At 39.2% G+C, this 26348-nt stretch overlaps 1 protein-coding gene across 4 annotated transcripts in view; it reads right to left on the bottom strand.

Moving 5' to 3' along the window:
• Positions 1–245: 245 nt before the first annotated feature.
• The window catches only part of PPP3CA (protein phosphatase 3 catalytic subunit alpha), a 654035-nt gene continuing 627932 nt past the window's right edge, over positions 246–26348 (bottom strand). For 3 of the 4 annotated variants that reach the window (XM_033956955.1, XM_033956983.1, XM_033956974.1), the window contains 2 exons: positions 20630–20659; positions 246–2010 (listed from right to left, as the gene is read on the bottom strand). In XM_033956955.1, coding sequence (XP_033812846.1) covers positions 1814–2010; positions 20630–20659 — 227 coding nt within the window. In that variant the 3' untranslated portion in view covers positions 246–1813. The remainder of the gene's footprint in view (positions 2011–20629; positions 20660–26348) is intronic. The other variant, XM_033956965.1, reaches the window with a different exon arrangement.

Raw genomic sequence — 26348 nt, 5'->3', positions numbered from 1 at the left:
AAACCTGACTAGGTGCTGCTAAATATTAGTCTCTGTGTTTAAAAATAGAGGTGCCACTAGGATAAATTAGGGGTTGGCTATCCCAGAAGCACAGAATAAACTGGATTGAAGGTGTAGGTGATGTCTTATGCTTATGCTTCTGTAGGCTAATAAAGCATGTTCACCATCCAAATATATCAACATGACCCTGGTGTATAAAAAATAATTTTACATGTCACGAGCTTGAGATAAAGACAGGGAACATCTTAAGTTCATGCACATTTTTATTGAGTAGTAATATAAAATGCTTTCTTTTTTAAATTGTTACAAGTGCATGCTTTCATTGCCAACATCTCAGAATCAAATTACAAAGGCAAGGCTTTAGGCTGTAGTGAATTACATGGGCACTTATACAATTGTTAAAAAATATTAATGGACTGTTGGTTATTTTCTGTGGCTCTTTTTCTCTTAGGATGAAGCAGTAATAACCCATAACTAATATACAAAGGAAAAAAAAAGTGAAAAAAAATTACACATTGTGGCACATAACAAAACAGAACAAAATGACTAAACCAGTATGACACTAACAGTTATCATGCATTTAGAGTTTCACATGTAACCACAAACTTATTTTAATTTCACACGGTTTGCTAAACATGCTAACCACCCATGTGTGCACTGACAAGCGTTTGTTAAAAATTTTAAGAATCTTCTCCCCATTAGATTTTTCAAAGCTTTTTTTTATTACAAAATTTCAAAGGCATTAAGCATTTTTTTTGAGAATATAAAGTATGCTTGTATACATACATTTCCAGTATAAGTCAGACCACTAAGCGCAATACAGTCCCATATAGGCCCATACAGCCAGTTTTGTCTTAAAAAACATGCATATGCAGATTTTTTTAATTTTTATTTTTTACAGAATATAGAAGCCTTTTCACTGCACTTAATATGGTGTCTTCGTCACTATACTTAAAAATGCACCACTCATAAATATTGAAAGTCAGCAAGCCACAATCAAGACTTGATTTACCCTCCCCCCAAATAACAGCAAAAAAATATGTTATCCGTATTCCAGTTTCTTTAAGCTTAAAAGGGGGGAAAAAAAAGGCTATTCACTTTCAAATAAGTAAGCGGAGTGTTATATAGAAAGAAGGGCATTCAAGCACACTAAAGAAACCTGAGGTAAGCATAGTCTATACAAAATTAAATATTCCTTTTTTGGCATTTTTAAAAAATGAATTTGTGACATTCTTGTTTTCCTCATTTTTTCTTTGTTTTTCTTTTCTTTTTTTTTAAGACTGCCTAATTCATTGTGGAGCTGTTGTCTGACAAGAGTAGCAAAACATTATCAATAAATAGTCCTTATTTAGTTTGTACATCATTATGTTAAAAAGGTTTGGATGTCTGTAGTTTTAGTGCTGCAATTGTAAACATACAATAGTTAGTAAGAAATCAGACAAAAGTTTTATGTCCAGTAACATAATTAAAGGCCTTTTAAGTAACGCATCTAGAAGTTCCCAAAGCAGTAGGAAATCGTGTTCATTCCCCTATCTTTCCAAACCAGCACTAAAGGTCTCTCTCTCTCTCTCGCTCTCTTTTTTTGTTTTGTTTCATTTTCTACAAGCATTTAAAGGCATATCCAAATGAGGTGTTTATCGCTCATCAAAAGTAGTTTGCTATCTCTTTTTTTTTTAAGATGATATTGTAAACTCAATTCAACACCTGGCCCCCAGAGCAAGCAGCTATTATCAGAGGCAAGAACATCCAACTGCTGACGTGCAGCAATCCCACCATGCCCTGCAGCTAAAAAGAAAAGACAGACAGGAAGTGGTCACTGAATATTGCTGCTATTACTGCCATTGCTGTCAGTGCCATTAGTCTCTGAGGAGATAGCCTTGTTGATGGAGTTAAGGTTGGCATCGGAAGGCATGGCATCCCTGCGTGGCGGCATCCTCTCGTTGATTCTATCTAAGCCTTTGGCTTCTTCAAAGCTAGTGATCTTATGCTGTGGTGAAAATCCCTTGATAGCTAAATAAGGAGGAAAAATTGAAGGAAAAGTCAAAAGAAAAGTTAGTACTGGAAATTGTGACCTATCCATTAGTTTACTAATTAATGAATAGTTCTTTCTATAATGAACTTTAGGATAAAATCTATCTGAAACACCTTTAAAATTTACTCAATACTCTTGGAGAAACATAGGGCCTGTTTTACAAAGCCACGTGGCAACAGCCCCGAAGCCCTTTAAATCTCTAGCGCAGCTTTGTAAAACAGGCCCATAGTTTTAGAGACAACCTTTGGCAAACAAGGTCTGTCATGCAAACAAAATTCTAGTACCTATTGAGATCATTTCTGTATTCTGTAAAATTGACATGGGAAAACATTCCAAAATGAACACAGCTCAAGGTAAACCAAAAAAACAACAACCAAAAAACTCAGTTATCCTATAGGTTAACTCATGTTAGTGTTATAAACAACAATGATTGCTATCTTAGGAGTACCAGTTTCTTAGATAAGGACCAAAACTGAAACAAAAATTATTAGTGTGTTACCTGAAACTGGCTTCCCAGGATTTTCCCCCCTAAATCCTAGATTTTACAACTAAGATTATAATAAAGTAGACAAGCAGGAAGGTGGATTACAATCATTCCTTCTAAGGCCCATATAAAACTATAAACAAACACAACTTTATTTACTTCCAAATGTTTAGGCCTTTCATTTCCTCTCCCCTTCCCAAACTTCCATCACCGTCTTTAGTTAACTATTTGTGCACATCCTCCCTAAACTTGCATGTTATCTTTAGGTTTTTAAAAATAAAATACCAAATTTATGCATGTACTTTCCCTTCTTCTGTGCTCCCAAAGTATGCATCACACAATTTTATGAAGCAGGTGGGTTTACAAGATTTTTTTATCCATTTCAAAATGGCAGCCATTCAACATTTCCTTTCACCTTTCCACTGTGTTGCTCCACGCTCAACTTTCACGCTTCCACACTGCCGTCAGCAGGTGCCATTTGTTGACAGTTATCATTGTTACAATGAGCTGGAAGACTTAGAAATTCTGAGATGCGGATTTACACTGGATACAGAATACTGTTTAAAGTAAAACAGTGCTGGTCTGGCCATACAATTTGCAGAGACCATTGGGATAATTTAGTTGTGTAATACAATCACTTGTTCTGAATGCTAATTTTGTTACGCTTTTTAAATCAGAGTGGCATACAGCAGTGGTTTTGTGTTTATTGGGAAGTCTGTCCACAGATTGGCACAGGTGGGAGAGATACTGAAGTAGTGATCAAACTGCAGGAACAGTTACAGGATCAAAATGCTAAGTTTGATACAGATCCTGCAAGAAAGAAAATGCCCTTCTTTTAGATGTCTTCTGACACTCTGTCTATACTCCACAGTAAACTCCCTTCTCTGTGATCACCACTGCTCAGTTCATGCTCAATTTTAGAATTACTCTATTCACTCCTATGCAGATGCTCAATACTTTTTGTCATATTTGAATCTACTCTGGTGAACATCATTGTAAGATAATCCACATTTCAATCAAAATTTAAGATGCCTTTTTATATGGTTTCAGTGCGTACTTAAAAGCACAGAGGTTACCAGTCATGAAAGAGGAAGAAAACGGTGAGAATGAAAAGAAACTAAAAAGCCAAAGCAAAGCAGCTGGAATTGCCTGTCCTTTGTTAAAGCAAAGATACTTACCTGTAGCGGGTGGTCCTCGTGGACAGCAGACAAATAGTCTCACATGTGGGTAATGTCATCCACAGAACCCAGTACAAACTGTCACTTTAAATCTTTAGGCAGTGCCTATACTGTGTGTGTGCCAGTGTCTTCAGTAACAAAACTAATAAGCCAATTAGGGGAGGTGGGCGGGTTGTGATAATATATGCCTACTATCCTTGGAGAATACCTGCTACAGGTAAGTACCATTGCTTTCTCCAAGGACAAGTAGGCATAATATTCTCAGATGTGGAACTCCCAAGCTGCCATGATTACATCTCTAGAAGAGGTTAAATATTGAATATACAAGAGCTGTATGAAGTCCAACAGGGTTTGAAAGAAAGTTGCCTTTAAGACTGATGCACTTTCTTGTCCAGTTTGCCTGTCTTGACTAGATTGTAAGCTCTTTTGAGCAGGGACTGTCTCTTCTATATTTTGATGTAAAGCACTGCGTATGTCTAGTAGCACTAGAGAAATGATTAGTAGTAATAAGATGAGAATAGATTCTACAGAACTGCTTGTCCAAACCTAATGTCTCTCCTAAACAGTAGTGAGAGGTAAACATATGGATTGAGGACCAAACACCCACTTGGAGATATCCTCAATTGATGCAGAGTGAAAATGAGCTATCAATCAGCCATAGCCCATACATTGTGAGCTGTTACATGACCTTGCAGTATCAACCTAGCCAAGTGGAGATGGTTCTTTTGAAAACAGCAACTCCTAGTCTATTAGGATCAAAGGCAACAAAGAGCTGGGAAAACTTTCTATGTGGTTTAGTCCGATCCATGCTTGCAGTCCAAAGCGTGAAAGGCTGCATCTCCAGGATAGGAATGTAGCTTTGGAAAGAAAACAGGCAAAACAATGGACTGGCTGAGGTGGAATTCCAAAACTACTTTAGGGAGGAATTTCAGATGTGTTCAAAGGACTACTCTGTCTTGATAGAATCTTGTGTAGGGAGGATCCAATACAAGGGCTTGAAGTTCACTCACACAGCATGTAGATGTGAAAGCTATGAGGAAAATGACTTGATAAGTAGTTTGATAGAGAAAAAGATGTAAATAGCTCAAAGGGAGATTTCAAGATAACAGAAAAAAACCAAGTGAAGATCCCAAGCCAAAGGTGGAGGCTTGCTAGATGGCGTTGTGTGGAATACACCTTTCCTGATATGGGCTAATAAAGGATTTACAGAAAGAGGTTTGTTGTCCAGGCGGGAATTAAATGCACTGATAGCACTGAGATGAACTCTAACCTGAACTCTAACCAAATTGTTTTTTAGACCAGAATTAGAGAGGTAGAGAAGGTAGTTGAAGATGAACACATTACCCCTTACTATCAGAAACTCCACTGGTTACCCGTAGAATCCAGAGTCATCTTGTATTTATTACAAAGCTCTCTTTGGGATGCTTCCAACTTACCTAATCTCCCAGTTCTTTCTCAACGGTTCCAACAAGAGCACTCGCAGACCAAACCTATTTAATTACCCCTCCCTGAAATCTTACCAATACAAAAAGTTTCTAGATAGAATGTTATCATTCCAGGCAGCTAGGCTGAACACACGGCTTGGAAAACCATCTGGCGTGGCCAAAGGGGTGCTATTGGTGAAGTTTTCCCTCAAAGAGGGATTGGAGGAAATGTGTAGAGGAACTTGTCTCCTCCCTACTCCCAGTGAAATAGAAAGGCATCTGACACAATGTGTTTGGGGTAAAGAGTCTGGAACAGAATTGTGGAAGTTTGCTGTCTAGGCCCAGCGTTCTTCACTGAGAGAAAATCAGATGTGAGATGGGTCATGCTGAAAAACAATTCTTAAGGCAGAAGAAGTCTGCTCAACTTGTCTGCCAGCATATTCTGTTTCCCTGCCAAATAAACCACCTTGAGAAGTTATCTTGTGAGCAGTGGCCCAATTCCAAATTTCAGTTATCTCTAGATAAAGGAGATAAGATCCCGTGCCTCCTTCTTGGTTCAAATAGAACATGGTGACCTGGATGTCTGTAAGGAAGAATTCTGCCTGTTGAAGGAGGTGGTCCTGGAATGTTTTAAAAGCATTCCCTATTGCTCACAGCTCTAGAAAATTTATATGGCAGGTCTGTTCATGGTGAGACCACATTCCCTGAGTGTGGAGATTGTCTAGATGAGTTCCCCAGCCTAGAATCAAAGTATTTGTGGTTAGAAATTTTTGGTGGGAGTTCTGATGATGATACCATCCGCGCAATGCGTGGTGGCAGTGAAAAGGGCAAACAATGCTAGGAATGTTAAAGAAGAGGATCACGAACAGATCAGAGAAGGTTATCATGCTGCTGTACTGAGCCATGATGCACCCTCATCTGGAGTACTGCTTCCAGCACTGGTCACTGTACTTGAAGAAGGACACGGTACTACTCAAAAGGGTGCAGAGAAGAGCGACTAAAATGGTTAAGGGGCTGGAGGAGTTGCCGTACAGTGAGAGATTGGAGAAACTGGGCCTCTTCTCCCTTGAAAAGAGGAGACTGAGAGGGGACATGATCGAAATGTTCAAGTTACTGAAGGGAATAGACTTAGTAGATAAAGACAGATTGTTCACCCTCTGCAAATGAGATTGGTGAACAGCAGTGAAGATTTGCTAAATTTACATGCGTCGAGTCACTGATGTACAAGGAAAGAGGCATGAATGTGCACATGTCCCGGGAAAGCAACACAACACAATCAGCGCGTGCCTTGTTTGAGCATAAAATATGCTTACATTATATGCGTGCGACACACATGGTTGTATCTCCCTCCTTCCACCATTATCACCATCACCATCCTCGGGTCTTGCATATCTTCTCTTCAGGACAACATGGAGAGCGTGAAAATATGAGCCACCATCCATATTGTAACACAAAAAACGACCAGCTCACAAATGCTTCTAAACCACAAGCATTCGAATTTTTAACTGCGGCACAAATCTAAGCATGTTTTGTGTGGTTTCCCTGCCATAGAGCATCAATGGCTTCATATAACCATAAAGCATCATCCAGTATAGAAAACATGTAAGTTACAAATACTTTTCAGGGGTGGCATGTCAATCATAGGCATGACAGAGCTATTGGACAAAAGGAAGAGAGAGGAGGGGAGAAGCAATGTTGGCTTTTAACAAGCGCACATATAACATGCCTTTCTCTCCCAAAAACTACTATAATTCAGGTAAATCTTGTAATTTGTTTTTAATGTAAAATTTTATCATGAACCACAGCCAGAAAAACACATATGACATGGGTATCATACATGTGCTTTTTCTACTCCCCTAAAAAATATATACCTGTTTTTTTTCATTAGTCACAGTCAAAACACATGCCACAAAAATGCACTTTTCATAGTGCTAGTACTGTACCGGCACCTCCCAACCAATCGCTGTTTTTTGTCACCAAAAGCCGACACTGCTCTTAGAAAATGCCTTGGCGATTTTTAAGAATCCACTGGAGTGCTCATTTCAATGTTGAAGAGCCCATTTGCATGTCATTGACGGAGACTGCTAGAAACCTTGCTAAAGATCGAAATAATCCGCCGCTAAAATGCACATAGGCTAAACCATTGGAAAACAGTTTAGTGACGGTGTTAAAGTTTTGAGAATCTAGGCCTCAAAGAGCAGAGGCTAGCTTGAAGGGCAAGACCTTGTTCTGGAAATGTCAGGGACCAATGTGGAAGTGGAGATAATTCTTGTGAGCAGATATGATGGCTATATGAGTGTAGGCTTCTTTAAGATCTAGAGAGAAAAGCTAATCTCCTTTTTTAGCATGGGTAAAAGGGTTTTCAGAGAGACCATGCAAAACTTCTTCAGCAAAAATGTGTTTAGGCCTCAGAGGCCTAGAATGGTTTGAAGATCTCTGGTCGTTTTTTGATATCAGAAATACCCCTCACCTCTTTCCTGTAGAGGAACAGGTTCTATTGCGTTTAGCTGGAAAAGGGCCAAGAGTTAGTTTTAAGTTTATTAACGTTTTGATATACCACTTATTGTAGAACTAAACAGCTTACAAAAAATTGGGGGGAGAGGGGAGTATATAAAGAGAATTACATAAAAATTCATAATGATAGACATAAAGACAGATACAATTAAGTAAAAAAGTAGAGGGACCTGGGAAGAACTACAATATCTTGATAGCACAGAAAGTGAAAATTACAAGAGCAAAAAAGGGTAATGGAATTTAACAAATACCTCTTTGATTTATTTTGTATGCATATCTAAGTTTAAATATAGTATATCTTTAAATATGGTACATCTTAAGATGCCTTACCATAGGCATCATTGAATAAAAATGGTTTAAGATTAGACTTAAATTTGATTAAAGAGGATTCATGATGGAGGTATGATGGGAGAGCATTCCAAAGAGTGGGAGCAATGGAGAAAATGGTTTTACGTATTGTGTCATAAGTTCACATGTCTTATGGACAGAATGGTTAATAGATTTTGTTGACTGGAGCGAAGTGTCCTAGTTGGAATGTATGGGATAAGTAATCAATCTATAAATCCTGGGCAACCATTTTGTTTAATTTTAAATGTCAGTAGTAAAATTTTAAAAGTCACTCTGAGGAAAATTATATAACCAGCGCCTAAATTTAGGCGTTGATAGGCACCCTGCCGATGCCTAAGTAATTTAAAAATGCAGTCAGAAATGGCAGTATTGAAGCACCTACCAATGCCTAAATAAAAGGTGGGTGAAATGGTTGCTGAAATCATGACTAGGTAGCTGCTTTAGGCCGCGGAACGCCAAAGTAAGTGTGGTCAATGCCAGAAGTGGCATTAGGTGGACTAAAGTGGCTACCTAGCCATGAATCATGCCAAGATATGTGGCTGAAATGTAGGCCTACATTTCAGCTGTCTATCTTGACTGAATAGATGCGAGCCTGTAACCGGCGCCCTTGAATATATTGAAAGACTTTTAGGGCAGCCACCAACTTGGGCGCCGGTTACAGAATCCGGCCCTCTGTATTTAATGGGCAACCAATGTACCTTAGGTAGTAGTGGGGTAACGTGGTCATATTTTGTGGCCTTAAAAATAAGTTTAATTGCAGTGTTTTAAATGATCTGTAGTCTTCGCAATTCCTTTTGAGTGATTCCCTAATATAAAGCATTATAATAGTCTAAATGAGAGGTAATAAATGAATGAATAAAATATTGAGAAATGAAGGTTACAATAATAGGGTTATGGATTTAATCATTTGTAATTTGTGAAAACATTTTTTCATAACAGAGCTTATTTGTTGATGAAAAGTTAATTTGGAATCTAGAATAACTCCTAGTATCTTGATGGTGTCAACCATCAGAACTGGGGTGTCTCTAAGATATATTGGTGCTATCAATTCTTCATTTTCATTGCAGGCAAACAGGAGTTTTAGATTTTTTGGTGGTTAAAGAGAGTTTATTAGTGTGTAGCCATGAGCATATCTGTTCCAAATTCTTACTAATCTTTAGGATATCAGAAGGATTCCGTGAATCTAATGGATATAGTCGGCATATGCAAATACTGTAAAACCAATAGATTGTGCTAGAGTACGGAGAGGAGCAAGGAAAAGATTAAAGATAATTGGAAATAAGATAGAACCATGTGGTACATCAAAGTGTAGACTGAAAGAGCCTAATATAGAGTTTGGCAATACTGCTTGATAAGAACAATTTAAAAAATAAGACTTGAATGATTCCAATACTGTTCTCGAAATGCCGGCAGATATTAATCTATGTAATAAGAGGGAAATGATCGACTGTGTCAAAAGCTGCCATAAGATCAAGTGAAATGAATAGGACTGAATTTCTGTGGTCGAGATAGTATTGGACGTTAGTAAGTAGGCCAATTAGTGAAAATTCTGTAGAATGATTGGGTCTGAAGCCCATTTGATTTGGATGAAGAGATTAGCTATAGGTCTATAGTTGGAGCAGTCTAATTGTGAAATTTTTTGGTCTTTAAGTCTGGGCATTATGGAAACTTGCTTCCATAGTGTTGGCATAGTGCCTGTTGATAGACTATTGACTGCCATGCTATGAAAATATGGATCAAATATAGTAGCGAATTGTTTGATTGTTATTGATGGAATCGCATCTTAGGGGGCTTTTCTTAGTCTCATAGATTGAATGATATATATCATGTTTGATAGAGTAGGCATGGGAAATATAGAGAAATGAATAATCGGTAAATTAATACATTTCACTAGGGAGCCTAAGAGCATGGGTTCAGTTGTAGAATCAAACACATCTCGTACTAGCTGGATTTTACCTTCAAAAAAGGTAGCTAATTCTTGTACTGAAGGCTGTAAGGGAGGATTTTAAGTTGAGGTTTGTTTGTTTGTTCGGTAAGTCACCTAACAATAGAATACAGAGAGGAGATATTTTGTGCTTTCACCTTATGTGTAGAATAATAATCCTTTTTTATCTGTTGCATTCAAAACCTATAACAGTGGCCAACACTCATTTTGGTACCTCAAATGTTTGACCTGTTTCTGGGTATATTTGACCTGCTGATTCCAAAAATGGCACCAGTATTTTCCTATAAGCTCTAGTTTTTGAGATACAGAACATGTGCCATATATTACTTCTCACTCTGCTCATCCATTAAAAATCAGGATATTTTAATGTAGTGCTTAAATTAATATCTTTTAAGCATGAAAGAAACATATTAAAAATTTTACAAAAGTGTACAACATGAAAATCTACTTATTTCATACCAAAAGCACAGGTTTATAATACAAACTTTCCAGTCATTCGATACACAAGAAGCTCTTTTTGAAAGACTTCCGAGAGTGGGATCTGCCAGGACAATCCTACATAAGATTCCAATAGTCAGCCATCATGTGCCATCTTCATTGGTATCTGGCTTCCATTGGTTTTATGTCTTCGTGAAATCTTTCACTTTGCTCTTTGCTTAAGTCACCAAGGTTCTCTGGAAAGCGATCTAAGTGACTGTGCAGATAATGGAGTGTAACACTCATGTTACAGCCTAGCCTCTTGAAATGATAGAGTATAACCTCTACTAATTGTGTGTAGTTGTCTGCCTTCTTGTTGCCAAGAAAGTTTTTCACAACAAGAACAAATGAAGACCAGGCACATTAGTCAGTTTCATTCATTAATGCTATGAAATGTGGATCATTTATAAGTTCTCTGATCTGTGGACCATCAAAAATTCCTGCCTTCAGTTTTTCCATGGTAAGTATTGGTAAGTATTCAATGCACGAACCATCTTTATTCAAAGCCTTTACAAATTGTTTCATTAGGGCTAGCTTTATATATAGTACTGACAGTATGATTCTCTCTCGTGCTACCAAAGGTTCATTGATTAGTACATTTTGTCCTCCAACCACCATATATTCTCTCAGAGGCCAATCTTTTTTTGTCCAATGTTCATGTTAGGCTCTACTATCCCAAAGGCATAAATTCAACCATATCTAAGAAACTAGAGCTGATGTGGTCTATCCAATGCAATTTCCTGAATCAGTGCCCCAAATAACCCCAGGAACAGGTAAAAAATAAACCCAAAGCATCAAGAAAAAAAATTTTTTTTTTGGTTGGCCTGTGTAATAAATCACTTTTTTGTTATAAATTTTTTGTAATGAAGAGGAGCGCTTACCCCTCCAGCATCTTTCAACTGACCGGAGTTGACATCTTAGAAGAGTAAGTTCAGGGGTGAACCAAGGATTCTTTTTCTTTTGTTGGGATACAATATGAGTCTCTAATGGTGCAACACTTTCAATTAGCAGTCTTGTAGATGTATCCCAAATTTTAGACTGTTTCTCTACTCCGGATGATGAAAAGGTGTCTAATTGTAGCTTTAATGAATTAGTAATATTAGTAGAGTTAAGTTTGGAAAGATCTTGAAACTGTTGGGTAATTATAGAGGGGCTTGGTTTTGAAAAGGGTGTGGAATCTGAGAAGTTTGGGTGAACAGTAAATAAGGAAACATAATGATCAGGAATAAGTACCATATCTAAGATATGCCCTGCAGAGTGAGTAGGTATGGAGATCATTGGAGTTAAAAATAGATCTGATGTGAAAGTTAGAAAATCTGATGTGAAGGAACTACTATTATCATCAAAGTGAATGCTGAAATCTCCCCATATAAATGGAAAGTCAGAAGCAATGCAGTGATCAAATATAAGAGACTGTAAAGATACCATAGAAGTCATTGAGATAGGTGAGAGTTAACAAATGAGTAAAAAATGTAGTAGTGGTAATCTTTTAGCCTTAAATCTAAAAGATTCTAGGGCTGAGTTAGATGAAGAAGGCTCAAAGGTGAGTTGTATAGTGGTTAGGTAAATAACTGTGATTCCTCCACCTTTGCGTCCAGACCAATTAAGTATATAGTAAGAGTATCCATTAGGGCAAGCTTGATTGATATATGCATCTTCACCTTCTGCTTACCATGTTTCTGTAATACAAAGAATATTAAGATTATATTGAGATATTATGTCTCTTATTAAATGGTATTTATTTCTAATAGATCAAACCTACCACCTATGTTATTAGTATTAGAGAATGACACGGTGAACAAACACCGTGGCGAGCCGCAGTGGGCCATGGTTTTCCTGCGGCTACAAAGATACCAAGGCCTGACTTGCCGCAGATATGGGATCAAAACTTTTCACTGCCTATGAGAACAGTGTAAAGCTTTGTCTCCGCAGTTGGAAGCACTCCCTTCGTTCCTTACTACCATTAAGTACCCTCCAAGTTCTGGCAGCCATGCTGTCATCGTTATCATTGTTCTGCTCTTGCCTCCTCCTCCAAGAGTGCAACGTTGAGCCGGCAGAGCTCCCAATCAGATTGTCACTCCTCTCCCCAAGTTATGATGTAAACTGGTGTTTCTCAACACACTGCACAGGGGGTACACATGGGCACTGCGTGGGTCTACCACCTCCTTCCTCCCCAATGTGGAACCACTGTAATTCACCACCACCACTGGGCATCCTATTTGTAAACAGGTCTCCTTCCTGCCTTTCAGCTGTGCCCCACTCCGCCAAAGCCGACCTGGAAGGCTTCCCTCTGATGTCAGAGCTGACTTAGAAGGGAAGCCTTCTGAATCAGCTAGGGATCCCAGTTACCTCAACAGTCTTCCTTCTAGGTGGGCTGCTCTTTCCTGCCTTCAGCCACACTTTTTTGTAGGGACGTGGGCAGCGGCTCTTGCACACTGCATATGACTGACCTGGAAGCCTTCCCTCTGACATCAGAGGGAAGGCTTGTGGGTCATCTATGTGCACTGCCCATGTCCCTGCAAAAAACAAGTGCGGCTGAAGGCAGAAAGGAGCAGCCCAGCTGGATGGCCCTGAATGTAACAAGTAAGGGTGAAAAGGGAAATGAACGTGGGTCAAAGGGAGAAAGGAGGGGGAAGGAGGGGGAAGGAGCACATTAGGACATGGGAGGGGCATGAATTTGGGACAAAGGCTGGAAGGCAGGGAGGGAGGCATGAACTTGGGACACAGTAGGAAGGGAGAAGGCATGAACTTGGGACACGAGGGAGGAAGGAAGGGGGCATTAATTTGGGACATAGTAGGGAAGGAGAGAATAGAAAGGGAGAATTGTTGGTCATGAGTGTGTGAGTGAAAGGGAAATGGATGGTGCACATGGGGAAAGGAAGAGGAAAATTGTTGGGGAGAGAGAGAGTGGAGTGAGGTAGAGATGCATGGGGAAGAGAAGGATAAGAGGGAGAAATGTTGGATATGGTGGTGGAGAGGGAACAGAGGGACAGATTGAAGTGGATGCAAGGGAGAGGAATGTTGGCATAGTGATAAGAGAGAGGTATGGCATGGTGATAGAGAGGGGTGATAGAAGGAGAAATGGGCATGGGACTGGTGGGCAGTGGTGAAAAATACTGCACATGAACTGAGGGATGAGAAAGGGAGAAATATTGGATGTGGCAGTAGAAGGAGTGGGAGAGATGCACCCTGGATCTCTTTCTCTCTCTCTTTCCCCACTCCCTGTACACAGGGGGAGGGGATCATAGATTGATGAGATGATGAAGGCAGGGAGATAGGCATAGGGGAAATACTAGAAAGGGACGTATAGGAGACATAGAGAAGGGAGATGCTGAACATGGGGAACAATAGATACTTAGAGATAGAAGATGGATGGTAAGCATGGAGAAAGAAGAATTGTCAAATGGTCAGGAGACCCTGGCAAGTGAGTTAAGAGAAGACAAAAGAAAACAGAGACCAGCACCTGAGCCCAACATGATTTGAAGAATAAAATGAGACAACAAAAGGTAAAAAAATATAATTTTATTTTCTATTTTGTGATTAGAATATATCCAGATTTGAAATATGTATCCTGCTAGAGCTGGTGTTAGACATTAATGGGGGACTGCAAAGCCCAAGATGTGTTTCTTTAGCTTCCAGCTTGCTTAGGGCTCTCTCTGACCAGGGGGCAGTTGCCCTAGTTGCACTCCCCTAACACTATTCCTGTCATGTGTGACTACGGTATTCTGTTAGCATGATTTTTCTTTGTAGCATTCTGTAATAATTTGGCTTATTCAGTTTTCTCAGTAGTGAAGGGGATATTTGTGAAGTGGAGGGGAGACATGGGTTTTGTTGATCCTTGCTCTGTATTATTTGTTTTTATAAAATGACAATTGTACAAAATATTGTTTCTTTTTATACTTTAATACATTAAGGTCAATATAAAATCATAACTATTTGAGGCTTGTGCGGATGGGATCAGACGGTTTGCAGGCATGGGGACCGACCGTGCAGGAACCAAGCTCGCAGGGATAGGGCAGGGACAGGAACCGAGCTGACTATGGAGTAGAGGATCTCTGGATAGTTGGAGAGGTCTTGTGTAGAGGAATTGAACAAAAAATTCTGGACCTTGCAAATGGATTAGAGAAAGAAGAGTAGTTATGGTCGCATCAACTCCAAAAGGTGGGGCTAGAAGTCATATCGTATATGATACCGGAAAAGATGTTAAAAAGATAAAAGATAAAAAAGTAAAAAGAGTAATTATAGAGGAGTGTGTGGCGCAGTGGTTGGATCTACAGCCTCAGCACCCTGGGGTTGTGGGTTCAAACCCCGCGCTGCTCCTTGTGACTCTGGGCAAGTCACTCAGTCCTCTATAGCCCCAGGTACGTTAGATAGATTGTGAGCCCACCGGGACAGATAGGGAAAATGCTTGAGTACCTGATTGTAAAAACCGCTTAGATAACCTTGATAAGCGGTATATCAAATCCTAATAAACTTGTAAACTTGTATTATTATTTCAGAAAAGCAAAAACTACAAGATAAAGATTTGTGTGCCTTCAGGGTGCGCACCAAGGAGCAGAATCTGTACGTGCTCCTTAGATGCACACCGCAAAATACTCAGGTAAAATAGGTAGCCACTGGCTCCAAATTCCTGGTGGGAGCTAAAGGAGGGCGTGCAGTAATGCCACCTCTATGCGGTGGAGATCTTCATGGTCTGTGAGTTAATGGAGCACCTAAGGAAATAAGGCAGGACAAACAGAACTCAGTCAGGTAAAATAAACTAAAACTAAATACAAATTCAAAAAGGTGAAAGAGGGTCTTCTGGAGGGAGTTGAAAAGAGATTATTTTGGTGGGTGGTTTGGAGGCTTTTTGATCAGACATAGGAGTGTGGCCCTAACAATTCAAATCACCCACTGATGTATTGTGATATAAGTCCAACGCTGGTGAAAATAGAGCAATCTGCCTCCGACAGGGAGAGTGGGAAGTATAATAAGGGGAACATTGATAATGTTATCTAGAAAAGAGTCAAAAGGATGACTGCTGTTTGGACTGAGAATGAAGTTAAGCCTTTGCGTCTTTTGTTCAAGGGAACGTTGATCAGCAGGACTAGAAAATGATGAAGATGGCTGACTATGTTTTTTGTTGTAGTAGTATGAATGTCTAGATGGAGCAGAGTATATTTTAGAAGAAAAACACTGAGGTTTGAGGCTTAGCCAAAATTGACATGGTGTCTGGGTTATTGGGGATTTTTTTTTTTTAATCAGCCACTTCTTCAATCTTGTCTCCAAACAGATCACCCTTGTAAGGAACATTAAAAAGGTGCTTTTGGACTGAAGTTTCCAGATCAGAGACTCTGAGCCAAGATGTTGTTGAAGACCTAATCAATAAACATATGCTAATTTTGTGAGATGCCCACAGATTAAAAAAAAACCTCATATATACAGCAGCTAGAAGTGCTAATGCTGTCTTAAAGGTGAGTTTTCTCATTCATAGGGTAATCTCAACAAACATGCCAAAATATGCAATTTTTTCTCAAAATATATTAAAAAAAAAATCATTACTTATCTGCTGCTTTACTGCAATCAATGGTGAATGCTGAGTGAAAAATCTCAAACCGATACTTGGAAGAACCCAGCTGAGCCTGCAAAGCTTGGGAGAGAATGCAAACAAAGAATCACTCCCCTGCAAAACTAAACACTGCAGGTTTCGTTTAGAAAACTGCTTCAGGGACTTGGGTGAGTAGAATGTCCATGATGGTGGAGTATCAAGAGGTATGCCATAGGATTCTTCTGCTGACAAATTTGGCATACTCCCTTCTAGGTGAATCTAGGATTGCATTGAGAAGAGCATTGAAGCAGGAGTCAATGCTCTGAACCAGGAGATAACTCCTTTGTCAATGATGACGCATGCAGTGGATCCGTGCCAACCCTGATGCTCGATGTCAAGCATAGTGTGTGACATCATTCAGATCAATATCTCAATGTATCCTTGGGCTGGGTTTAAGCAGGCACGGACACCTTTAAGGCTTGTATTGACTGCATCTACAATAGCTCTGAAAGCTCTTGTTCAAGCATAGTTCGGATCACTTCCTGAAGTGTTGGTGACTGTACCAGATGAAACATCAGTGTGGAAGCAGTCTGCGGTGCATGGGAGACCTCAATTTCAAGGTAAGCCTACAGTGATGGAGAATGCTGTATGGTGTGTTGACACTATGATTCAAGGTGGTGGATGCCTGGGATGATGCCATGTCATGCTTACAACGGGAAGAATGTTTATGCTTCTTAGCTTTCTTACATGCTACCCTCCCCTGATGGGTGAGACATAGAGGAAGACAATATCGAGTCTTGCTTTTGAAGACAGGCCAATGATTGACACTCTCTATGCAACGTTGGTGCAAGAGGTATCAATACAGATGCCCGTCATGCTTGATGTCGATGATGAACCAAAAAATCTTTCACACTGAGGTCAGGCTTTAAGGGCTCCTTTTATGAAGCCACGTTAGCAGCTTTAGCATGTGCAACTTTTAATCACGTGCTAACCCCCGCGCTAGCCGAAAAACTACTGCCTGCTCAAGAGGAGGTGGCACCGGCTAGCGCAGCCGGTGGTTTAGTGTGCACTATTACACGCACTAAACCGCTAACGTGGCTTCGTAAAAGGAGCCCTAAGTGTCCTCTTTAGCATATGCAGACAGAGGTCACAGAGAATGTCCCGACGGTCAGGATCTTGACACTGAACACACCAGTTATGGGGGTCAGAGCTTGAAATGGTTCGATTACATCAAGGAATCAATAAAAGGAGCAGAGTTTTCCTGGTTTTCAAACGAACCACACTTTAATGGCAACCAATATCACATCGAGTACATTTCTTGAAGCTGCTCGGCACACAAACTCAAAAGCTTTGATGGCGCAAGGAGTTTGAATAAAAAGTATACTGAAAACTGTCGACACTCCCTGGGGCGAAAAAGTGTCAAAGTGGCTTGAAGATCAAAAATCAAAAATGAAGAAAACTAAACTAGATTTGAGAGAATGACTACTAAATGAAAAAAAATAAAGAATTATGAAGTTCAATAAAATTAACCTGGGAAGGCACAAACAATATCTGAGTTTGACACACTGAGGAGAAACCGAACACACAGTTTTTCAGCTCAGTGGAAAACTAAGAATTGATGGTCCTGCAAGCCAACGTTAGGAGGGAAGGCACCAGCATCTGTGTGGTATGGGCACTGCCTAAAGATTTAGGGCCTCTTATACTAAATTGCGCTAGCGGTTTTAGCGCCGGGAGCCGCGCTGCTCCCGCCGCTCATTCAGCTGGCTCCCCGCGCTAAAACCACTTGCGCGATTTAGTAGAAGAGAGGGTTAAAGTGACATTGCACACAGCAGTGTCTGTACTGGGTTCTGTGGATGGTGCCATTCACATGTGAGAATATTATGCCTGCTTGTCCTCGGAGAACACCTGTTTTACCAATTACTAAAATAACTACCACCTACCCAAACTTTTAGAAAAGGGTTTCAGTGATAACAGGGTTAAGCTGACATTCTAGCCTTCTGTTCTAGTAAATGTACAGAAAACTTGAAATATATGGGTTTAAAAAAAAAATTTTTTTAATTAAATGGAGTTTTGAAAAAGTATCATTTTAAGAGTGGCAGTAAATTATTACCCAAACTGGAGAAGCTAACCAATCACTGGAAGACGCCATAAGCAAAATTCAAGATTTAACTTGATGAATGCATTTTCCTGGCATTATATTTTGTTTAAGTAAAAACCACCCTAGCTCTGAAGTCTGCTGTTGCCGGTCAGACAATAAGTATTAGCGATTTACATTGATAATATGCTAAACACAACACAGGCACAGAAATCACAGAAAACAGCCAAACTGTCAACAAGAATGCACACTGCTGATTAGAATTTGCAAAGAGGAATAGATGATTCCAACATAAATAGCAGCTCTTTCACTGCTATTTAGAAAACAGTTGTATTTTCTCTCACGTACATGTTATAATTCAATTTGTTATATTAGATCGATTATAGCCAAATCAGTGTCGCAAGAAAACAGTACAATTTGTTTGTACCAAAGACTGCATCAATTCCTTTATGTGAAAATTTCCTCTGTAAGAACAAAATACAACTGGAAAAAAAAACTTTGTTTTAAAGGGGAATTGAAAATCTACATAACACAAAAATTGCTTTTTTCTCTTTCAAAAAGGAAGCGTATTTTGAGATTTTCCCAGTCTATTTAATTTGTCAATGAGTTTGCATGGATTTTAATATAAAAATTAATAAAACCTTCTGCATTTGCACAATTAGGACACTGGTTCTTCTATGGTGGGAAGTCATTTCATCTTCGTACATTCCTTCTAATGAGGAAGTAATTTGGTGCACTTAAGGCTTAATGCATATATATATAAGGACTTTTTCTAATTCGTGTATATGGGAAAACTACTGTCTATGCTCCTTATTTCTGTCAATACTCAGTAATACTAGTTATCAAGGACATATAGTACCATCAAGTTAAAAAAATATATGTAAACAAACATCTCATGTTTAATGCTGCTTTATTTTAGAAAGGCATGTCACAATAGTGAAATGCAACACAGAAGATTTCTGAAAACAGTAATTTTTTGGATACTTTCTTTAAGGATCTATGGGGCTCAAACACTAATACTTGTGTTAAAAACTATTTAGGGCTCCTTTTACTAAGGGTGTGCTAGCGTTTTTAGTGCGTGCTGCCAATTAGCGCACGCTAACCCCCGCGCTACGCGTAAAAACTAACACCAGCTCAATGGTGGCGTTAGCGTCTAGCGCGTGCGGCAATTTAGCGCAGGCTAAGTGCGCGCTAAAACCGTTAGCACAGCTTAGTAAAAAGAGCCCTTAGTTCTAAATACTAAATATTTTATCATGCAAGCTAAGAACTGACCATGTGTAATACATTAAGGGCCTCTTTTTACCTAGTCAAATAGCGCGGGCTGGTGCGGTAAATGCACCGAAGCTCATAGGGATTGAATAGACTTTGGCGCATTGAATAGGACTTTGCATCTAACGCACATTAATAGTGAAATGCTAGTGCAAAACGTTTATGTTCATTGCTGGGGGCATTTCTATCACTTTTGGGAAGGCAGCCATGAAGAAAACCCGGGGAAATAATTGCTACGGCATATTAATGGCCAGGCAAAAATGTGGACTGCAGTTAACTTTTCCTCTGGAAGTATACCTAAGTGTATCCCATTATCTGCCATATTAGCAGTTAATGTATGGTAATGACTTTCACATTAACTACAAGGTGAATGCTCTATATCACCCCAAATAGAAATTTTCATGAGGCTATTAGCATGTGTTAAAGAGCCATGCTAACCATCTATTGTGGTTTACTAAATAGTCCCTTAAGTATATATATATATATATATACATACACTAAATGATGCATGCTACATGGGGCATGGGCCTTTTAATTTGTAGGCCCACTCTCAAATTTCCTCTTTCTAACCAGCTGAAAGTAAAAAGACTGGTTAGTCCAAGGGATTACATCCCCATCTAAGTTACTGTTATCTTTCCTTATTCAGCCTTAACCCCTCTCCCCTGAATCACCAATGCAGCTTGGATCGTCTCCGAACTTCTGATGCAAAGCGAAGCCACCCAACAGGATTTCCTCTTTCCGAAATGCTTCCTTACCATACAGGAATTTGCCCATTTTTATTGCCAATTGGGAATTTGCCCATTTTAGACGAGTGCCTGCGCTGCTCCACCACATTCCCTAGAGGCGCATTACTGCATATCTGGTATTACCTCCCATCACCTTCACCTGCAGGCCATTTCAATTATTTGCATGGGCACACGTGCTATTTTCCATGCATGCAGGACAACAGGATGTGGCTGAATTTAGTATATGCTTTAGTACTTAGGACATACAATTTATGTTTGAATTTTTTTTTGTTTAACTTTATCAAAAGGCAGAAAAAGTGATTTAAGCTCTGGGAATGTAATTTAGCGCTTTTTGTCCGAGGACAATGAGTAAACCGCTTCTGCCTCCAACCTTTCAGGGGGTACTAATATGTAATTATTTTTATCAGAACACAGTACAAAAAAAAAAATGATGAAAGTTTCCCCTTTAAAGCAAGCATACTTTGGTTAATACCGAGCCACACTAGTTAGCTCAACACCCACACATTCTGTACAAGCTACAGCAAAATGAATACACCCAGCAGGGCCCTTATCTGTTGCAGCAACAACAGAAAGAGAGCCGGCCAATTTACCTTCATCAGCCTCAATAGCCTCAACAGTAGCTGAAGAGAAGAAAGGGGTTGCAAAATGGATGAGAAAAATGAGCAGAGGATTTTAACTCTCAGAACAAGTCAGTGAGCAGCAAAAGGAGCTAATACACTAGTGTTACTGTAAGTGCTGGAGTCTGGCACATAAGACAACACAACGAAATGCTACGGAAAGAGCGGATTGTTAAGTACACTTTGCAGACTGGCCATGTCATACAGTGGGTTTGTGTTTTTGGTAACTGAAGGAATTATAAATGTAGCAGTTTTGTTTTAGTCATAAACGACTTCTGCCCCAAAACAACTCTCATAGTCTTGTGATATTCATTTTGACCTGTGGGTTGAACTGCAAAGAAAGTACATATTTTATTTCAGTAAACATTGCTTCCTCTAGGTCGACCTTCTCAAAGCCGTGAGCCGTTTCCCCCAGCATCAGTTGCTCCTGGTACAATGAGTAGATGTGATGCAGTAAAATGCAAAAATAAATAAATAAAAAAATAACCTGATATGCATTCTTGAGTTTATGGTTCTTCAAATTTTTTTTTTTTCTGAGAAATTTATAAAGGATATTGCTTTACTTGACGAGAGCTCTCCTACTTACCAACCAAAACCAGACTGGAAACATTCAAAGTCCTACCACATTTCCTTCCCAAGCTTTCAAATAGTTTGAATTAGTTTTTGGCAATTGCATGATACAATCAAGTGCGAGATGGAGTAGTTTGTATGATGTGTACAAAAATGTTTTTTTTAGTATATTAAATGTGTGTCCATTTGTCTAGTTCTTTTATACAAGACAGTCCCTTTGCTTCAAGGTAATATTATATAAGCTGTTAAACCCGCCATTACTGGCCAACATTTATTGATCAGTTACCACAAAAAGTATATGTTAATGCACACCACAGCAACTTAGGATCCTATCATGAGAATCCTAGCCTAAAAACCCAATCTGAACGTGCATCGTGCTTTGCAATTCAAGATTTAAAAGCAGAATTCATTGCCGAAATCAACATGGAGCCAGACAACACATGGCTAAATTTATGATGTCTAGTACTAGACAACATGTAAGCATGCATAGCTTGTAGCAGATTTTATATTTTACACTTTTATATCCTTAAAATCAAGGTGTCTCAACCAGACCTTTGCCAGGACTACAAGTCAGCATATGCACACTAGTTTATATTAACTATAAAATACAGCTGGTTTATTTAGGTGGGTACATGCATTAACAAGCTCAGTTCTGCCCAAGTTGGCTGATCTTTAAATAAACTCTTTCATTCTTAATACACGGTGCTTAGTAAATTGTGTGCTGTGGGGGTAATTCTATCCAAGGCACCCATATCAAAGTTGGGATAGGTGCTTGTTTTATTAAGGCAATAAAACAAGCAAAACTCAGCAGATATATGCTAAATAAAAAAAATTTGTAAAGAAAGGACCATCATGAAGTTTAGGGAAAGACAAAAAGATGTCATCATCGGTCCTCAGTGTAAAGTGTTCATTCAAAAACACATCCAATTTGAACAGTGATTACTGCAAAACATATAACTTACTGCAAAAAAAAAAAATGTTATAGATGTACATCAATCAAAATTTTTAATTGCACGATTAATTGTGATTATACTTTTTAATTGCATGATTAATCACATAAAGCGCCCCTTTTCTCCTGTATAGTGCAATATATACATAGCAGATATAAATTCTCATAACTGACACATTTCCATTCAATTATTCCCATAGAAAGGAGGTATATCAAATCTCATTACCCCATTACAAAAATAAAAACATTTATCTTAAGGGGTGATTTAATCTTTCTAATCATCTCATTCTGCATCTCTGGTTCTGCTTCCCTGTGCTCTATTCATTCATTCATTTTCTTTTTTTTCTCCTCTTTAATTTCTGTCCTATATCCATCTTTCACAATCAACTTTTCTTCCATTTTTCTTTTCAAATCTGTCTAGTTTCTGTCTCTTCCCTTCCCTGCCATTCATGGGCATCATCATCTCTTTCCCCTTCCTTTCCTTTACCGTCAATGGGTACTCTCTCTTCCTTTTACTCTTCCCTCTGCCTACCACTCTGTGCTCACCATTTCTCTCCTTCCCTTCTCCGTCACCATCTCCCTTTTTCCATACCTATTTCTAGAATCTAGCCCTCTCTCCCCATCTGCAACTCTTTCTTCCATCAAATCTTCCTGTGATCCTATCCTCTCTCTCTTTTCTCTGTCCTTCCTCCCTCCCTCTCTCTGTGGTTGGGTTTCTCTCTTCCATGGCTGGGTCTTTCTCTCTCTCTCTTTCCTTCCCCCCCTCCCTCCATTGTTGGGTCTCTCTCCTCCATCCCTCCTCCTCCATGCTAGTGATTAAAGCAAAGCACTGCTGGCAAGCTCGCTAGCTCCACAGCCTCTCACTGTCTCTTCAGTCTCTGCTACACCAGAACAGCTGATGTAACTTCCTATTCCGGTGTAGCAGGGATTGGAGATTGCAAGAGACTGGAGCTGGAAAGCTTGCCAGCAGTGCTCTGCTTTAAACGCTAGCACTGCCAGCAGGCTATAAAAGGTTAATTGGAGGGAGGAAGGTAGGGAGGGGATGTAGTGGATTGTGGTAGGCAATGACGGCAATGACAGTAGTGGCAAGGCAGCTCTCCAGGGGTGGGCAGTGGCAGAGAAGAAGCTCTAATCCAATCATCTGCCAACGTTGTCTTCACCCTGACTTCACTTCTGGTGGACGTGTACCAGAAGTGCTGTCAGCCAAATGAAGAATGCTGTGAGTGTGTTAATCCTGAAAATTTCTTTTAATGCCAGTAAACTATCAACGTGTTAATTGCGTTAGTTAGTTAGATGCCATTGACTCGTGTTCGAGTCCTAGGAACTTGATGAATTACGGATCTAAAAAGAAATTGATTTTGTGCTAGTCCAGTAAGGTCCTCCAGCACTATCACCATGGCTGTTTTCAACCTGTCCAGCCATCTGATTGCAGGTCACCCTCATCGCCTGATCCTTCAATTTTCTCAAATATGATGTCCAACGCTAATTGTTCAGCTCTAAAATCACTAGATAACTTAGCTTAAAGTTAACAGGCCTTTATGAAGACAGCTCAAGGGAAAACACCATGAGCACCAACATGATCATGTTTCGAGCAGTCTGGTGGCTCTGCATCAGGGCTCAATTATAATTCAGCTCTGGCCCATGTTTCTCAACCTTATTGTTCAGTGTTTTGCCTTCAGCTGTCTTTATATGGCCTTGTTACAATAAGCTTAGCATTCTTTTACTAAGGCACACTAACGGATTTAGCACGCAAAAAAAGTGTGCGCTCAATTACGTGCATTGTCCATTGTATTCCTGTAGGCTGCATGGCATTTAGCATGTGCTAAATGTTAACGCACCTTAGTAAAAGGATCCCTTAGTTAACTAGCAATTCTATATATTTTTTGCACAGTTCTAAATTTTTGGTCACATAAGGTATGTTTTTGAATGAACACTACACATTGAGGACCAATGATAATATCTTTAGCCTTTCCCTGAACTTACATGGGGATATGTTATTTGAATGGGAGTTCTCTCTTTATAAAATGTATATTTTTTTGATTTAACATATATTTGCTGAGTATTGTTTGTTTAATTGTACGAGGGATCGCCAAAATTACATCACTTTACCACATAATCAACTGGTTACCTGACTGACCAATCACATGAAATTCTACAACACACTCTCTTACCACTTCTCCCGCCCCAACTATTTTCTGTGGAAACATGAAAGTGTGGAAACTTTTTGAAGAACTCTCATATATATATATTTTGACTCTGAGATGATTGATTTTGTTATGTGTTTTATTAATGCAACAAAATGTGTTGTTAAATACATGTGGCCAGAATCAGGCCAACTGGTGGACAAATGCTTTGGCACAAATTTATGAGGGGTTGCAGAAAAGTTAGCCTAACCATGAAGAGAATGATGTTGATATGGTTCAATCAATGATCTGAAACTATGGGCTCCTTTTACTAAGACGCGTTAGGGCTTTAACACGCGGAATAGCGCACGCTACATTGCCACGCAGGCCAGACCTTAACACCAGCATTGAGCTGGCATTAGTTCTAGAAGCGTAGCACGCGGTAATTTCCTGCATGCGCTAAAAACGCTAGCGCACTTTAGTAAAAGGAGCCCTATGTCCAAACATAGAATTTCGTTTCTGCAAATTAGCACTTCACAAAATAAGATAACACTCTTTTTAGCTAAAGTGGCAAAATAAGACTCAGAAATCAGGAAGTTGGTTGGCTGGGCTGAGAACTTTTTAGCACCCCCTCTTACATCATAGGCAAAGATATCAACTGGGAGCCCCAGACAGCGCATTAACTGTGAGGCACAATTCATACCCCTTCTCTGCCTGTTCTCCATTCCATTGTAGGCTATGCACTGAAAGGGCAATTGTATAATAGAATGCATACAAGACATGTGTGTTACATACATATATGTACATCAGGGATCCTTAAATCCAGACCTCTAGGACTACAAACCAGCCTGCATTTCAGGATTTACTACTACTACTACTAATCATTTCTATATGGCGCTACTAAACATATGCAGCACTGTACATGAAAACACGGAAGAGGCAGTCCCCGCTCAAAAGAACTTACAATTTGGTCACAATGAATAAGTATGAGATTTATTTGCATGCACTGCAGCGAATACAAATAGATCTCATACATATTCACTGTAAAAATCCTGAAAAGCAAGCTGGTTTGTGGTCCTCAAGGACAGGATTTGAAGATCCTTGATGTATAGAATTAGGGTTACCATATGGCTCCAGAAAAAGGAGGACAGATTAAGACATCTGGGTTTTACTTCCATTGAAAGCTAAGCTCTTGTATTATTCAAGACTGGATACAATGCACTTTTCATTTAGAAGAGCAAAAGTAGATCACGTTGCCAATGTGCAGGATCTACAGTAATCCAGGAACTTGACTTTGGTTCTCATTGCTGTATATACAGTGATAGAGGGGGGTGATAGCTCACATATGCATTACTCATTATTCCACTTTCCAGAAAAGATAAATGATTGAATATTTAAAAGCTGGATGGAGTCATTCCCTCTTGGAATGAGACATTGCAAATTTACTGCCATGGTTAAGGCCTGACTCCTATTAGCCCTGAAGATTGACATTCCAGTTCTAATTTCCAGCCTTTAAACTGCCAGATACTGTGCTGCTTGTTTACCATACAGATTGCTAAAAATAAAATAAAATATATAACCTATAAACATACTTGCATGTCTCTGGACAGATAGGAAAAAGAAAATGACAAAGTGAAATGATTCATACATGAAAAAATAATGTGAGACTTAGATTCTGTTTTTAGGAGGAAAAAGAAGCAAGAACTAAAGAAAGAACAGAGTTATTGTACAGATATGCAAAGTTGTACAGATATGCAATGCTAAGATACATAACATGCTACAATCAATAAACTGAGGTGTTTTTCAAAGGATTACTCATGTTTAATGAATCTATTTATACGTGCAAACTGGCACACATATACAGTATAAGTAGCAATTTTAAAGGAGGAGATGCTTATATAGTCATGCAAATCACCCTTCAATATGGCTATTCAACAATTTGATAAATGCCTTACAGTATAAATATATTTACAAGAACACTCTGTTTTCTTAAAGCAGACCTAATGGAAGATTAGGTTTATACCTTCGATAATCTTCTGTTAGTCCCTGG

Source organism: Geotrypetes seraphini, chromosome 1 (genome assembly GCF_902459505.1).
Source record: "Geotrypetes seraphini chromosome 1, aGeoSer1.1, whole genome shotgun sequence".
In the NCBI taxonomy this organism is placed as follows: domain Eukaryota; kingdom Metazoa; phylum Chordata; class Amphibia; order Gymnophiona; family Dermophiidae; genus Geotrypetes; species Geotrypetes seraphini.
The sequence above is the reverse complement of the archived record's forward strand: the minus strand, read 5'-3'. Positions and strand labels throughout refer to the sequence as shown.